The sequence below is a fragment of the Mus pahari genome, chromosome 6 (assembly GCF_900095145.1).
Source record: "Mus pahari chromosome 6, PAHARI_EIJ_v1.1, whole genome shotgun sequence".
Taxonomy (NCBI): domain Eukaryota; kingdom Metazoa; phylum Chordata; class Mammalia; order Rodentia; family Muridae; genus Mus; species Mus pahari.
The window spans coordinates 77,902,883-77,919,869 of record NC_034595.1 but is presented as its reverse complement, the minus strand read 5'-3'; the positions used below and the strand labels follow the sequence as shown (position 1 = coordinate 77,919,869).

At 50.6% G+C, this 16,987-nt stretch overlaps 1 protein-coding gene across 4 annotated transcripts in view; it reads right to left on the bottom strand.

The window, feature by feature from the left end:
* Positions 1-978: 978 nt before the first annotated feature.
* Positions 979-16,987, bottom strand: part of Kiaa0319l (KIAA0319 like) — a 94,754-nt gene continuing 78,745 nt past the window's right edge. For 2 of the 4 annotated variants that reach the window (XM_029539480.1, XM_021200730.2), the window contains exons 13-21: positions 15,259-15,407; positions 14,158-14,309; positions 13,727-13,865; positions 12,292-12,451; positions 8,712-8,854; positions 8,032-8,154; positions 7,386-7,476; positions 6,415-6,506; positions 1,195-2,371 (exon numbers count right to left, since the gene is read on the bottom strand). In XM_029539480.1, coding sequence (XP_029395340.1) covers positions 2,184-2,371; positions 6,415-6,506; positions 7,386-7,476; positions 8,032-8,154; positions 8,712-8,854; positions 12,292-12,451; positions 13,727-13,865; positions 14,158-14,309; positions 15,259-15,407 — 1,237 coding nt within the window. In that variant the 3' untranslated portion in view covers positions 1,195-2,183. Of the gene's footprint in view, positions 1,141-1,194; positions 2,372-6,414; positions 6,507-7,385; positions 7,477-8,031; positions 8,155-8,711; positions 8,855-12,291; positions 12,452-13,726; positions 13,866-14,157; positions 14,310-15,258; positions 15,408-16,987 lie in introns of those variants that run through there. The other 2 variants (XM_029539482.1, XM_029539481.1) reach the window with 2 other exon arrangements.

Below are 16,987 nucleotides of genomic sequence, written 5' to 3'. Positions count from 1 at the left end.
TTTGGTTTTTCGAGACAGGGTTTCTCTGTGTAGCCCTGGCTGTCCTGGAACTCACTTTGTAGACCAGGCTGTTCTCAAACTCAGAAATCCGCCTGCCTCTGCCTCCCAAGTGCTGGGATTAAAGGCGTGCGGCACCATGCCCGGCTGCAGTCAGTGCTCTTAATCTCTGAACCATCTCTCCAGCCTCTGTTTGTTCATCCATTTGTTTGTTTTAAAAAATTTTGTGTGTGTGTGTGTGTGTACCAAAAGATCCCCCTTGGAGTTAGAGTCATAGGAAGCCACCCAGTGGGTTGCTGGGATCTGAACTCCAATCCTCTGCAAGAGCAGCAAGTGTTCCTAATGCTCAGCCATCTTTTCTAGTTCATTTGTTTTGAAACAAGGTCTCTCTATGTACCCTAGTTTGCCCTCAAACTCATGGCAGTCCTACCTCAGCCTTCTGAATGCTGGGGTTACAGGCTTATACCACTCTACCTGTTTCTATTCCTGCTTTCTGATTGGTTGGTTGAAATAATCTGGCTGGTTTAGAGGTTGTTACAGATTTTTGTCCTGACATGTTAAGGGTCTTCTCAGCATTTACAACATGAAGGTATGAGCATTCTATAAGATGATCTCCACAACCATGATTACCTCTTCATGGCCAGTCCTTCAGATCCACACAGGAAGGACTTTTTGTTGGCAGGATCTAGATGGGAGTGGTAACTAAATGTTCACTCCCTGGTTCACACTCAGCTGGCTGTTAGCTGCTGGCTTCCTATGCTTTGGCCCTGTTAATAATTTTTTAGGCTGCTATTGGCTAGGGTCACTGTCTATTGTGACACACTGATATGCATTCCAGCCCCTGGTAGAACTGGGATATGACATTCATGTTGGTGTTCTTGAAATGCTGGGAACCCAAAAAGGAACAAATAAAGTTACCCCCCAAATTTTAAGATATTCTGGACCTTAGGATACTCTGTGCCCCTCAGAACAAACGCTGTATGGTCGGTCACAGGTAGACAGAAGTCATTTTTGTATAATAAAAGGTCAAAATCAAAGAGCATCGATGGCCAGCCAGCACCTCACCTACCATGGCAGACTGGGGCCCTACACCACCAGCCAGTATGTTGAGGCAGGCTTTGGGATCTACACCAGTGGTGGGCCCTGCAACACAGGTCACACATATAGCATGAAATAGTACAACCTCATAGCCAGGCACACAATTAAATAGCATGTTTAATTATCTCGCAACAGATAGTGCAGTAGTAGAAATTAAGTCCTTTTAAAAAGTCACTCTCCCCGAAACCCAGTTCCTCAGCTGCCACACCATGGCTGAGGAACTGGATCAGGCTGGAGGGATTAATAGTCTTTCAAGGAGCTGAAAGTCTCCAAGTTAGAATTACCTTGAGAGCAGCCAGGAGACCTATGAGGAATGGGCACATACACTCAAGCACTCACACGTGCAAAGGACACAGAAAAGACACGGATGGAGGGATGTGGAAGGTTCCACCGTGGGGCAGTCACACATATGCACTCACATGCCAGAGAGTTCCAGTCTATCTGTGGTTGTCTCTTCTGGGAGAATGCAGCTGTGCTGCTCATGCCTGCAGCTCCCCATATCCCTGATAAACAAGCCAGCAGGGGCTGAGGACAGCAGCAGCTCTGTATCATCATCGCCAGCATCAGTGACAGCACGGATTTCTTTTGGCCCAGGGAAGGCAGGGCATACTGTCCCAGAGAAGCAAACGAAAGAATATGCCCAGGGCTAGGCCCCTGCCATCAGGAGGCTGGTGGCTCCTGGTTCTGTGTGAGGTGTAGGGGAGACGCAGTGAACCTCATCATGTGTGTTCTGGGCCCAGCTGCACTGCTCTAACAACAGGAGAGGCTATGGGCCTGTTTGTGTCTGCTCTCAGGCAGGGAGGTGTGTGCAGAAAGTGAGGCCCTGAGATGAGGACATTTGGGGGGTGGGGGTGGGGGCTATCACATAGGTTTATAGAGAAAACCTCTTCATTCACAGCTTCATTCAAGGGCTCCTATAAAGTATCTGTGGATTCAAGTACCAGCAGTTCTGATGGGGGCTTTTGGGATGGAGTGGCCAGCACATGCTGGGAGAGCAGCTGCCCTCAGACCCAAGAGGTCAGGAATCAGCCTAGAGGTGCTCTGGGCCCTTAGCACTGAGGCCCAGACTGTTGAGACAAACCAAGGGGCTACAAGATCTCCTCCCGTGGGCTCCTGGTCTTCAAAGGTGTTTGCCCGTTTGGCACAGATCCATTCTGACCATACAGGAGTTTGCCCTTCTCCCGGTCTGGCCATGTGAAGATGGCATCATCGCTGTCCAGCTCCGATTCAGAGTGCATCAGGCTGCTGCTCAGCGTGGGGCCTTTCTGTTTGCTGCCTGCCAGAAAGACAACCCCGGTGTTAGGCAGCACCTTGCCAGGCCCGAGTCACAGCCCATCCTCATCGCTTCCTGGAGAGGAGACAGGGAAGGCCAGGGATCCCTCTCTCTGCTGGAAGAGCAGATGGAAGGAGGACCTAGCCTGGCTACAAGTCCACAGGAAGCCAAGCCTGAAGGTTTGACCTGGACTCTCCTACTATGCCCCAGAGCTTTGGTTGGGGTCACCCAACTGTGTTCTGTTCCCTTTCAGAGAATACTCATGTCCTGAGACCTAGAGCTACATACTGAGACCTGTCTTGAAAAACAAACAAACACAAATTGAAAAGCAACAGTGGGCCAGGTGGTGGTGGAGCACGCCTTTAATCCCAGCACTCGGGAGGCAGAGGCAGGCGGATTTCTGAGTTTGAGGCCAGCCTGGTCTACAGAGTGAGTTCCAGAAGAAGAAGAAAGAAAGAAAGAAAAAAGAGAAAAAAGAAAAGAAAAAGAAAGAAAAGAAAAGCAACAGTGGGAATGCCTGACTGAGTGGGACTCTCATTCAGAGACAATCCCAAACAGCCATTTTATCAGAACACATGATCTATGTTCTGATGAGCACCGAGGACTGAGAGATTGCTTAGCAGTTAAGAGCAGCAGTTGCCTGCTGTCTCAGAGGGCCTGAGTTTTTATTTCCAGCATCCACAGCACCTGTGGCTCCTATAAGTACAGCTCCTGAGGAGCCAACATCTCTGGACTCCATGACTGTGTGCACTATTATTACACACAGATAAAAACGAATCTTTGTTTTTCGAGACAGGGTTTCTCTGTAGTCCTGGCTGTCCTGGAACACACTCTGTAGACCAGGGTGGCCTCGAACCCAGAGGTCTAACTGCCTCTGCCTCCCTAGTGCTGGTATTAAAGGTGTGTGCCACCATCTAGCAAAAATATAAAGCTGTCTGAGACTAAAGGCCTTGGCATTCACCTTCCCAGCCTTTCCCTCACTGCAGAGACCCCAGGGATAAACCATCTCCATTCTACAGAGAGATGGTTGATGTGGAGAGAGCTGATGTGGCGCTCATTCCAGCAGTGCTCCGGACGCTGGCACTGCCTGACCACAGGAACAGGCTCCCCACCTGTTAGCAGTGGGGATGTCAGAGGAGTCGTGCTTCTCTCAGGCAGTCTACAGCCTTGCCATTCATCACTCTCCTAAACACCGACAGCATCTTGAGAGGATTGGTGGCCAGCCTGACAGCTGACAAGTCTCCAAGGCTGAGTATCCAGACCCTGAGCACCTACACTCAAGGACCACACCCTGCTACGGGCCTCATCCATGTACTGTGTGGCCATGCAATGGGCCATGGCTTAGCTCTGTGCATTGCAGGGGTACAGTTTATCCAGAGCCTGGGCACTGGCAACACGGGGCTGTCCAGTGTGTGGGAACTGTGTCCAGTGGGATGCCAGGGAAAGGCCGGCTTTTCCTGCAGATGCTGCCCCCTCCCAAACCCTCCCCTGGAGACTTGAAGAGCTTTCTCTTCCTAGTGCACACATGACAAGGAGATCCCTCCCTGGCTGCACAGCCCCATCTCATGCCCTGCACCTGACTGCCACAGCTCCTCTGTGTACTTTAACCACTACCAATGACAAAGGAGGGGACACTGTCAGTGAAAACTAGGTGCATCCACTGGGGCTCAACCGTTCTTTCCATCTCACCTGGCAGAGATGCTATGTGCGCCCAGCACAGGATCAGACTGAGCAGTGTGGCTGGTCAATAAACACATGTGTGTCAGTACCTGCCTGTGTGCAGAGGAACTGTTATAAGGAATGTGGATGACAGCAACCTAGAACACATTCCATTTGCATACAAGGACAAGAGACTGTTAACTTGGGCGATAACTGGAAGGTAACGGAGGACGGGGCTGATCTTAGGTATGCTCCCTCATAAGGACTCCACATGCTGTGCTTATAATTTTCTGGTGAATTAGGTTTAAGCCACTTTAGTGAATGGTAAAAAGTCAGTCATCTCATTTGGTTCAACCTTCTATAATAGAAGAACAGAAGGAGAGCCAGTCTCTTGGCTGCTGTTAGACACACCCTGGGTTCTGGCCCTGCCTAGTGTAGCCTTACCCTTCCCTCCTCTGCCTCAGAAGCAGCACCTCCCCCTCCTCCAGGCCCTGCTTCTGCATGCTGTCTGCTCCTGAGTCCTGGCCCCCTGTCCAGCTTCTCGGGTTATCTTTGTAACTCAGTTTTCAAGACTTTGAAATCTGTAGGGCATATGTCTCCTGACCACAGCCCTACAGGGACCAGCAGTCCGCCAGCTCTGGAAACAGCTGCTAGCGTGTCTGGAGTCACCATGAGTTGTGATTCATCATGTGAGTTTATGATGATGCTGCCCTGCAGGGCCCTTCCTCCTCTGCAGCCCACCCTGGGTACCCGGTCCTCTCTTTAGGGCTGAGACCTGTCCTGCCGAAGGATCGTAGAATCTCATCTTTCAGTACTGACCGTTCTGCAGGGTTCACTTCAATTCTTCTCTCCCTGAACAGCCTTGGTAGCAGCTGCCCTGATTCTGTCAGCGGCTGGATCAGCCTTGACCGTGTCTGCTCCTCTGCACACTGTCCCCACATCACTAGAGAACACTTCTCCCTGCCTGCCTGCTTTATGTTGTCACCAGACCCACTGAACTTGTGTTTCCAAGCACCACACTGTGGTATCTCCCAGACAGATGCTGGGCCCTAACCCCTTAAAGTACCCACTGATCTTAGAGGGAACCTCAGCAAAGACCTGCTCACCCATGCAGCCTGGCTCACTCCCTCTGATCACTGCCCAGCACATAATAGTTTCTGTCCCCTCCCCAGGGCCCTCCCAGCAGTGGGGCTGCACCACATTGCCTGTGTGTGCAATGCTGGAATTATCTGCTGCGCTCAGCCTGCACGGCTAGCTAATTGTTTCTCCTTTAATTTTTCAAACTCTCTCACACCTCCCTCCTTCCCTGCTGCATGTGTGTGCATGTGTGTGTGTGTGTGTGTGTGTGTGTGTGTGTGTGTGTGTGTGTGTGTGTAAGGGGGAGGGAGAGGCTTCCTGTGTGTAGTTCTGAAGCTTGAACTCAGGTTGTCAGAGTTGAGATTTAGCTCAGTGGTAGAGTCCTTGCCTAGCAAGCACAAGGCCCCGGGTTCGATCCTCGGGTCCTTAGCTCCAGGGAGGTGGAGGGGACAAAAAAAAAAAAAAAAGACCAAAACAAAACCAAGGTAACTGAACCAAGGTTGTCAGACTCGGTGGCAAGTGCCTTTTCCTGCTGAGCATGACTCTGAGACACTAAACAGGGATGAAGAAAAATGTTCTGGACATATGAAGCAGCAGAACCTGATCTGAAAAGATTGGAGATGAACAAGAAGGATGTTCCCTGAAAGCAAACAGCCTCAGCAGCTCACAGAGGCCTGGCAACAAGGGCGGGAAAAGCATTAGGAAGGAAACATGGACAGGGTAAAGTGCTGGTGCCTCCCTCTGGCCTGGCAGAAGCTGGGTGCCCACAGGAGTTGTTCTTGGGGAGTGTAGCCTGGGCTCACCTCAGGCCCAGTGCTCACAGTGGCACTGCAGAGGTGCAGAGCCCGGCCACTTGTCCTCCCTTCTGCCAGACTGCAGTCCTCTGAGGGCAGACAGTCTCCCTAAATACAAGGCCTTAGGATGACTTTAGCCCTGCAGGCAGCCGCTTTTCTGCCCTGAGACAGAGAGGGATGGGTGGGGGAAGGAAGGGCAAAGGAGACAGTTATGATCTGGTCTCTGGGGAAGCCGCTGACAATGACCACAGGGCCACTGAACAAGAAGCAACGGGCCAGGTGGTGGTGGTGCACATCTTCAATCCCAGCACTGGGAGGCAGAGGCAGGCGGATTTCTGAGTTCGAGGCCAGCCAGGTCTACAGATTGAGTTCCAGGACAGCCAGGGCTATACAGAAAAACCCTGTCTCGAAAAAAAAAACAAAAAAAGAAGCAACGGAGCAGGCGAAGGAGCATGGAGGTATAAGGAACATGGTGACAGGGCTCTGTGGCCTCAGTGCCAGCTCCCACAGTCCTACCTGCTCGGGAGGTTGGTTTCAGCTCCAGGCTCTCCTGATCTGTGGCATCCAGGATCTTATATCTGCTTTTCCTCTTGGGTTTTCCTTTTTGCCTAAAAAAACACAAACCCATCTCTGCTCAGGAACATTTGTGAGGCACGTGAGTGAGTGAGTGAGAGCGAGCCTACCCCAGCACAGCTGCCTCTCCTCACCTCTCAGCCAGAGCAGGCAGAACCTCAGACAAACGCTGGGCTGGAGGGGGAGGGAGAGGCCGTGCAACCCGGAGCTGCTGCTGCCTTAGCTGTGGCTACTGGGGAATTTTTTAAATTCTACTTTTCTAACTTTTAAAGGAGGTCATATGTCAGGTTCCATCCAAGCCCTGCCTCAAACTGCTCTCAGATGGTATGAATACACTGAGCCTGGGTTCCTTATCCATGAATTGGGAGAAGGATGTTGGAGATATAAAGGATAAAGCTTTCTGAGTTTGGGGGCATACAAAGCCATACTTTTGGATTAGTAACTATCACCTCTTGTATGAGCCAGGCAAATGTTTTACCCCTGAACTATGCCCTTCTTTTGAAATCACGTTTAATAGTGAAAAGCATGAAATAAATGTAACACAGAAGAAAGTATACAGCTAGTTAGGCTGTTGCAAATAAAAACAGAAACAAACTAGAACAACCCCTTATGAACTCAGCTGTAAGTGTGTGAACCCTCCTGTGTCCAGGTATGAGGCTGGGCCATAGCAAATCTCTACAATGACACCCCTTAAATGAGGGCTTATACCCTCTGGCGTTGGTAATGAGAATTTTCTGCCACAGGCCTTGGGGTGGTCAACCCCACCACAGTGACTGGGAGCCCAGTGCAATCCTATAAGAAAGATGCCAGATACCTCATGGAAAAATCCTGAGACATGAAGCCAGATGGACTTTCAACTAATTCATCTTACCCCTGCTCCCACCCCACCCCACATCACCACTCCATCTTCTTGCCTCTTGCAACAGCAGATTGTAGTCCATGACAGGATCCCCAAGGCAACAACAATGACAAAGGAAGCAATGATGACATAGAGCACGCTCCATTCTGCAAAGGAAAGGTGAGGGTGAGTGAGAGGCTGCCCCACCCTGGGGAGAAAGCCTGTAAGCTTCTAGAATGCCAGTCTCCCAGAGGTACTCTGAGAACCCTGCAGTACGCAAGGATACACCTTTTTATCCCCTCAAGACATGGCCTCTCTGTGTAGCACTGCTGTCCTAGAACTTGCTCTGTAGACCAAGCCAACCTTGAACTCACAGAGATCTGCCTGCCTCTGCCTTTCAGGTGCTGAGATTAAAGAAGTGCACCTTTAAGATGGGGAATGTGGGTCCCCATGAGGCCCGGCATGCAGGCACTAGAGACACAAGAGGCCTGTCTGGCAGCACAGTCCCCAGGCCAGGGTGTACAGCTGCTCTGAACACTGCAGAACCCTCTGCTAATGTTCAGTAAGTGTGGAGGAAGAGTCCTCTACGAACAGAAAGCACAGAGTTCTTCTGCCGCTCAGCTGCCTGCAGCTCCTGCCCCCGCAGCACAGCCACACTGCAGCCAGGCTGGCACAAAGCCACTCACTCACTCACTCACTCACTCACTCACTCACTCACTCACCACAGTTGCTGTCTCCATCCCTCAGCTGCACCTTGATGAAATTCTCCATCCAAAATGGGTCACAGACACAGCGCTTGGTGAATGAGTCACAGTGGCCATGGTCAGAACAGTTCAGCTGACATGCTGAAGGTGGCAGAAAAGTTGTAAACGTTAGAGAGCCAGGAGGACAACCAGGTCTCCTCATTTCATGTTGGCTTCATGTGACAGGCGGGTACAAGACCCTGGTCAAACAGCTCCAGTGAGTCTCCTTTGCTATCTGAACCAGTGAGCCTCAATCCTGCATGTCGCCACCACAGAGCAACGGAATTCCCAGAAACAATACATAAATTCTTACCAGACTACGTGTGAAATCTTTAAGAGCCCACATTTTCTAAATTAGACATATGTATGAAAACCTTAGGGAAGAGGCCTGCAGTGGGCCGGGCAGCAGCTAACTGAGGCTGCGTGAGGGACCGTCCTCCCACCATGCCGTAGGGCCAACTATCAGTTCTATAGCCTCAGATTCTCAGCTCCATTAATACTGCCTGCCTTCAAACCTTAAGGTAATGGTGAATTAGAAGTAAGGCTGGATAAAATAAAGATGCAGTTATTTTCTTACTAGGCTCCTAGTTCCCCTGTGGGCCCTGGGGTGAGTCCCCACGGGAATGTTTGTTGGGTTGCGCTCACAGACCACAACTTACTGACTGTGTTGATTTCCAGAGCTCTGAAGATCAGGAAGTCAGCCTTCTGCTTCCGCAGCTCGCTCTTGAGCATGGCTGCCACCTCTTGGCCTTTGAAGAGCTGGTGGGGAGGGTCATTCTGAACAAAAAACAACATCTTGGTGCTGCAGAGACAGACAACAGTGTCAGTGTGCTTAAGCGGTCCATGGTAGCAGCCCTGGCCTCATCTACAACTCACCTTGTGTCTGTGATAGACACAGTACTCAGCCTGTGGTGGCATGTACTGCCACAGCAGGCCAGTGAGAAAGGGGTTCTGTTCTACCTTCATGTCACAGAGGACAACACAAGGAGGGCCCCGAGGAACAGAGCCAGATTCCCTGTCTGTTACACAGGACCCTAAAGCTTACTCTTTTTAAAAAAATACTGACTGCAGGAGGCTGCAGTCCAAACAGTCAGGAGGGGGGAGAAGAGGGTCTGGCTGTGCCCCCATCCCTGCTCCCAGCCTTTATGAGCTAAGACAGCCGGGCACCTGGGTTTGTACCTGGGTCACATGCAAAGCATGTCATTGCTTTGTCAATGCTGGAAAGATTTATCTGTGGATTCTGTGACAGCAAAAGGGCAGACCCTACACAGTGGAGTTGCTGGTTTGAAATGACATCACTCCAAGCCCAGAATCCATTTGTTTTTCTTCCTGTTGTTTGAACTCATGACTGTTCCCTCTGCCTTAAACTTAATCTCTCTGAGGGCCTGCCCCTTAGTACCATAAAGCAAACTTTCCCAGTCATTGGGCCACATGGATTCTAGGTACACCCAAGATGCTGACCTGTTAGTATGTAGGGCAGCTAAGGGTCCCAAGTATCCCAGGGGCCCAAGAGCAGCTGCTTCCAAGACAAGCTATGCTAAAGTACAGTGGCACCTTCCACGTACAACATGACATAAGGCTGAACTGTCCTGTCTTTGACTAAAAGCTAACAATGGATCCTGCAAACTCCAGACCCTAACCTTTACAATAAAAGATGGGGGTTCATTAATTACCATTTGCTCCTGTGAGCCACAGGTACAGCTTTTACTTCTGTCTTTACCAGTAGCCCTCCCATCTTTACCCCCTCTCCCACAATACCAAGCTCTACTAAGTCATATCAGCAAAAATGTACCAAGATCATAGACCCCAAATCTTCCAGATATGCCACAAGCCATCAAGTCTCAAAATAAACTTCTGGTAATACCCACTGATCAGATAGCCAGGGTGGTGATGCACACCTTTAATCCTAGCTCTCGAGGGTGAGGTGGGTGGACCTGAGGTCTAGTCTACATAGCATGTTATACGTCAGTGGGGGCTACATAGTGAGACCCTGTCTCAAAATGAAATAAAAGCAGACAAACTCACTGGTCAAGTACTTTGTATTATAGATTCACACAGAAATCTTATTAAAAATTTTATTACACTTATTTGTATGAGAATGTGTGTGGAGCTCAAAAGGCAACTTGTGGAAGCTGATTCTCTCTTTCCACCATGTGAATCCCAGGAATTGAACTCAGGTCATCAGGCTGAGCGGCAATCTCCTTTACCTACTGAGCCACATTTAACCCCCAACACCAATGCTATAAACTAGAGTTTCCACAGGTGATAGGCAGTCGGCACACTTCTCTGGTGGACACTTACTAGTGGGGAAGGTGAGGACAGCCCTGCTTTCTCTCTGCAGTGTACATGTCCCTCAAAGGAGGAGCGCCTCACCTATGCCAGGTGTCCCTCCCTGCAGTCAGGGCACGGGTCTCCTACCTAGTCAGTTCCCAACAGCGTAGATAAGCTAACAGCCATCTGCCCAGGGCTAGCCCTAGCCATGGACACAGCATCCTTTTTGTTGTTGATGGTGGTGGTGGTGAGGTTTTTGCTTTGGTTGTTTTGTTTTGTTTGTTTTTCAAGAAAAGAGTCAGCCGGGCAGTGGTGGCGCACACCTTTAATCCCAGCACTTGGGAGGCAGAGGCAGGCGGATTTCTGAGTTCAAGGCCAGCCTGGTCTACAGAGTGAGTTCCAGGACAACCAGGGCTACACAGAGAAGCCCTGTCTCAAACCCTCCCCGCCCCCCCCCAAAGTAAAACAAAAACCAAACAACAAACCAAAAGGCATCTCTATCCAGCCTCCACCTCCTTCCCGCACCAGTGCTTGCCTGTATGTATTTTCCAGGAGAGGGTACCAGGTCTCCTGGAACAGAGAGCTGTGGGCTGTGCTTCGGGAAGCCAGTGCTCTTCCCACTGAGCCACCTCTCCAGCCCCAGCTTCTGATTCTGTGCTCTCAGAGGGCAGCACTGTCTTTTTGGCCGTCTATGCAGCACACTCCTTAGGCTGGTTTCGTGTTTTCACCGCACTGCTGGCAGCCCCTCCACCCACCACCCCCTCAACCCCAGCATTCTATGGCCACTTCTTCTCCCCTCCAATAACCCTGTCTCTCAGAAGGGCTGGAGAGAGAGCTCAGCAGTTAAGAGCACTGACTGCTCTTCCAGAGGTCCTGAGTTCAATTCCCAGCAACCACACGGTGGCTCACAACCACCTGTAATAGGATCTGATGCCCTCCTCTTGTGTGTCTGAAGACAGCTACAGTGTCTTCACTGTAATATATATAATATATTAATATATATTATATATAATATTTATTAATATATATTATATTATATATAATAATTATTATTATATATAATAAATCTTTAAAAAAAAAAAAAAAAGGTCTGGAGGCAGGAGGTTCAAGGTTCAATGCCACCCTGGGCCACATGAGGAAAAAGTCACCCTGAATTCAATAGTCAAGTGAGTTCCTTGTCATCCCTAATCTTAGATCCCAGGCTGAATCACTGTCCAGCCCCCCCCCCCCACCTCATCTCACAGGTGCTGACCCAGGTACAGCACCGCCGCCTGGGGCACAGCACTGCCCCCATGGCTCCTTCTCATTCCTTCTCACCAAGAGCTAAGTGAGGGCTCTTGTTGCTGCTGGACACGCCCAGAAGCTCCCAACTGCTCCTCCCCCCCAACAATACCCCTCTTAGCCTCCACACCACTCACCTCCCTAAAAGCAAACCTCAGCATGGGATTTCCTTGCTTTTCAAACAAACTAACTTGAGTTCCTTTGTATGCAAGTCTCCCAGTCTCCCTGGCCTCACCTCTGAGCACATCTTGGGTGCACTTAGGAAACTTGCACGGCCCCACCTCGGCCCACCACCCACATGCTCCCTTCTCAACCCCTTAGTTCTCATTCGTTGGGCAAGGCAACCTTTATTTCTGGAAAATCTTTGGGCACACCTCCTCCTCCAGCCCTCCTGGGAGAACAAACTGCCCTAGCTGTTTCCTGAAGGCCACACAGTGGCCCCTGCTCTGCAGTGAGATCATAAGCATACTTCTTTCCATCCCAGACTACAGCTTACACACAGGATCTCTCTGCCCCTCTTCCCGAGCCGTCTGTGCATCTATTACAGGACCATGGCCTGACTGGCAGGATGCACTCCTGAGCGGTTCCTGGTCAGAACACCTCCTCAGCCTGGCCCGCTGCTGCTCCCCTGGGAAGCCTGAGAACCCCAAGGCCTCCCTATGCTCCCCACATTCATTATCCAGCTACCTCTGCTCTGTGTATGGCTGAATCTTTTGCACAATGATGTCGGAATCCAGCACCCCCAGGAGGACCCCAATCTGGCGGATGAACATCCCCTTCAGCCTCTCAGTCAGCTGACTGACGTTAACATCCAAGATGATCTCCACCAGGTTGCTTTTCCTGGGATCTGGAAAACAGGAGGCTCAGTCATGGCTTCAGAAGTGGGAGAGTTAAAACAGACCTGTCACTGTACTTGCTTTGGCACAGAAGGGCCAGTGGTGGCAGCAGTTAAACGTCCCTCAAGTGGCAAAAAAGAGGAGTGGACTCCTAGCAAAGCCACGGGAGCTGGCTTAAAGCTTACCATTACCCTGAGAACTGTGGCATAAGTGCCAGGATGAGACACAGGCCAGGGAGCCTCAAGGGAGGTAAGACACGGTGGTCTTTGTGTCACAAGCCCTATCTGACACTGACAGGCTAAACTCTCCAGCTAACTATGTGTCGGTGTGTCCCCTGAGCCCGCCTGACTTTCAGGGACATGCTGTACTTTGCTTATAAATATGAGAGACACCCCTCTGTGCACACCTTCACCCCACCCCCACCCCCCTGCCCTAACCACCCTAACAGGGAAAGTCCAAGCAGCCAAGAAATGGCCTCAGCACCATATTGTTTTGTTTTGTTTTGTATTGAATTTTCCTTTATTGGTGTTTTGGCTGTGTGTATATATGTTTGTGTGAAGGAACTGGAGCCACAGACAGTTGTAAGCTGCCATGTGGGTGCTGGGAATTGAACTCAGGACCTCTGGAAGAGCAGCAGCCAGTGCTCTTAACCGCTAAGACATGTTTCTAGCCCCAGCGCCATATTGTTAGCCTCTAGCACCTGGATATGGCTACACTTGCCGGCCACATCTGAAGCAACCAAAAGTTGCTCAGAAAACCTTGAGTAGAAGAGAGTCAGGGTCACTATCTGTAGCCTGATTTTGAACACAGATGAGACCCTGTGTGTCTCAGCCACTGTCCTTCCTAGAGGCCAGGCAAGGGCTGTCTTCCCAGGACCCTTCCCAAGATAGAGGTCATGCCTGAGACTGACCAGGGGTCATCAGACCTGCCCACTCCCCTCCTTCCCTACCACAAAAACAAACTTCTGTTTAAGGAGGACATTTATTGCTGAAACCCTGAGAAGTGTGCCGACATCACCTCACCTTCCCTGGATTGTCAGAGAAAGCCTGAGGGTCAACTTACAAAAATAAATTGTTTTCTGCATTTCCTTGCTGATGAGACATCATGACTCATGCTATTGCTGTGCCCAACTTCCCATGGAACCCTGGTCGGTCAGAGGAGAAGGTGCTGGGCCCAGGCTCTGCCTGCCTGACACACTGCTGCATGGCTCGGAGCAAGCCTGCCCTCTCTGGGGATGGAGTAAGCCTGCCTTCTCTGGGGATGGAGGCCTCGAAGGCGGAGCTCACCAGGCTTCACTTCCACGGTGGTTCGGTCTGTGTCACTCTCACCCTTCGCGTCTGTCACCTTCAGGTGAAACGTGTAGGTCCCCTCCACCAGGTTGGAGAGGAAGAGGACAGGGTGGTGGTCAGAGTGATTCAGCACCTCCTGTGGGTGGGAACAACATGGCTGTGCTCTGGGACTGAACGCCACTTCCTTTCTATTGTTTGAGCCACACAGCTCTGCTGGTGGACAGTCACCGCACCGCCCGCCATAGTTCCTAGGATCAGGAGAGCCAAGCCCTGACCACAGCAGTTGTAGAGTGACCCACGGGAAGGCCTTCCTGACTCCAGAGCACAATCTCAGTTTGATATCGGGACTACGTGGTTAAAAAAGATCTTGGAGGTTATGAACCCACTCTTCACCTCCCCCTGCCCTGATCACATCCTGACACACTCACCCCTGCGGCTGGGCTCGTCTCATCTCGAGTCCACAGGTAGCTGACTATCCCCTTGTCATCTGAGGACCTCGAGCCGTCCAGCTCGGCCGTGCTCATGGGCAAGGTCACCACCACATTCCCAGCGATCTTGGCTACTGGCGGTTTGTTTATTTCTAACCAAGGAGACACCAACAACATAATGTGACACTCTGGGAATGCACGGCGCCATGTGCAAAGCTGCCGAGGAGCTCAGCACCGACAGCGGCTTCAATGTGGAGCTATTAGTGCTTATCCAAGAGTGCAGAGCAAAAGCCACTAAAGACATGAGACCCCGCAGGCTCCCGGCTTTCCTGCGGCCACAGAGGGGACAGCATGCGTCCCTCCTGTGGCTCTGCAGCAGGCCTCCACTTTAAAGGACTTTAGTGACTAGAAATGAAGACTAGGGTGCTTAGAACCAGAGGCTCAGGCTTTGCTAGCTAACACCATAACCTCTCCTTTCAAGGGTTACTCTTGGGGTGTCTTCTCTGCTCGTGCTTCACAAGAAAAAGAAGAGTGTGACCCCCTCTGAGCTGCGGCCCCACAGACTCTATGGCATGGAAGGTCAGTTTGCCAGAGTGTTCCTCAGCTTAGTCAGCACAATTCTGTTTGGATGTCACCCGCTGACGAGGTGGCTTTTCTACTACCAGTCCATGGCCTCTCCCAAGTTCTCCCCAGTCCCTGTGAAGCCAAGAGGACAAGGCAGAGATGTTGGCCAGAGGCTACAGTGCAGCCGCCATCCCAGCTCCTGCCAGCAGGTGTCACTGTCGCTATCAGAGAGTCACAGAAGCCCAAGGACTTAGCATAGAGGCAAAAGCAAAATGCAAAGAAAACAACCTGTCAGTAATTTCCATTTCATTTAAGAAGGAAGAGCAGGAAGGAAGCATGGGGCTGGGGGCAGGTGGGGAGGGAAAGGGGCTTTAGAATCAGCAGCCACTCTCAAAGCTTGCTGAGAAAGATCACAGCTCCCCTCCCGGACACTGCTTTTTCTATTTGCCTCTAATCAATCCTGTACCACAGAAGCCATGGAAGATCCCTGGCTATCAGACCCACTAGGCTGCTGCACACGCCCACAGCAAGACGTACCTTCTTTGACAATGACATTAACGGAGCTCTGGCTCTGTAGGTTCCTCTCATCTTTGACAGTCAAGGTGAATACATAAGTCCCGACTTGCAGCCCGGTCACAGTGGCGACACTGCTGTTGGCATTCTCCAGCTGCACCCCATCAGGTCCCCTAGACGAGAGAGTAATCAGAGGGCGGAGTCATACCTGTCTGCTGCTCCCCTGGCAGCAGGAAGAGCAATTATTGCCTCAACTGAGACAGGAACAATTGTTTCCCAAACCCTGACAGGAAATGTTTAAAAATATTCCTTTTGGAAAGTATCACTTGGTCCTAAAACACAGGCTACTTCTGGTCAGAAAATTCCACTCAGCTGTCAAGCACTCTAGAGCTTCTAGAGCATTCTACCCTTATTATTCTAGCTTATATAAGCAGTAAGCCCTCTGAGCAGCTCTGGGATCAATAGGAGGCTTTAAGGATGAGGCTTCTGAAAGCATTTCTGGCCCAGTAGTTGGTTTGCTAGCAAAGAAGCACACTGCATTTCTTATCCACATTCCTGAACCGCCCTCCAGCCCACCCTGATGAGAACTCAGGGAAGGATGCAGGCCAAGGGAGCCAAGGACCTCAGGATGAAGCCATCTTCTCTCCTCTAGCCCTTGGACAGCGCCACCAAACACCGGGACACTATAACCTGCCTCCCTCCCGCCGAGTCTCAGCAGAGCAGCCTGCAGCAGGCTTCTGGCCAGCATACAGGCGAGGGATGCACACATCCAGAGCCCTGCACACCCACACATCCATCCAACTAAGGACACCCAGAGAAAGCTTCCAGCTCCTAGCTCTGCTTTTGAAACTTATTACCTCTGACCCCAGTGGCCTCTCCTGAATCAGTCTCATCTAGGAAGCTCCACTAAGCACTATTTACACTGCAGCCACCGCTGAGCCTCTGCTTGGGGGGCTCATCAGGTCTGCTTACAAGAAACAGCTAAGGGAGACCCAGCTCTCCAGGGCAGCTGAGGAAAAGGGTGTCTACTGCCTAACGCGGACTTCCTAAGTAGAAATTCAAACCCTTTCCCATCCACCTCCAATGCTGTTCTAAGGTCTCGGTCTCTCACCCCAGCCTGTCTTTGTGGCTGCTGTGTTTGGAACTAGAGAATGTTTTCAACTTCCCTAGAATCCCTTCAGTTCATGCAGAACCCTGTATACAAGTTAAATTCCATTCTCTATGGTTCATAAAAGCTGAAAGAAATTGTACAAACAGGAATAGCTCAAATAGGTAATTACAATTTAAAAAGAATAATTTTGGCTGCAGTCTTTGATCTTTGGCTAACTTAACTGAAAACCAAAGTCTCTGAAGAGCATAACCCAGGCGTGCTTCGCTTCGCTTCCCTTTGCTTTGCAGATGAATGTTCAGGTTCTCTCAGGAGCGCCTGCCCACTCCTCAGTTAACCTTACCAGTCAATTTTGAACAATGGTATCTTTCTGCTCCATTACCTTCCAACCTGCCTCTCAAGTGTAACTCAACTATGCATTTAGCAGATGGGTGGTACCTGCAAAAGCCCAAGATCACACAGCATTCATCACCTGTGGCTAACTGATGATATACATTCTCTCTTTTAAAAAAGAAATCAGAAAATCTTTCTTAAGAGTTGAGCCTTAGGGCTGGTGAGATGGCTCAGTGGGTAAGAGCACCCGACTGCTCTTCCAAAGGTCCGGAGTTCAAATCCCAGCAACCACATGGTGGCTCATAACCATCC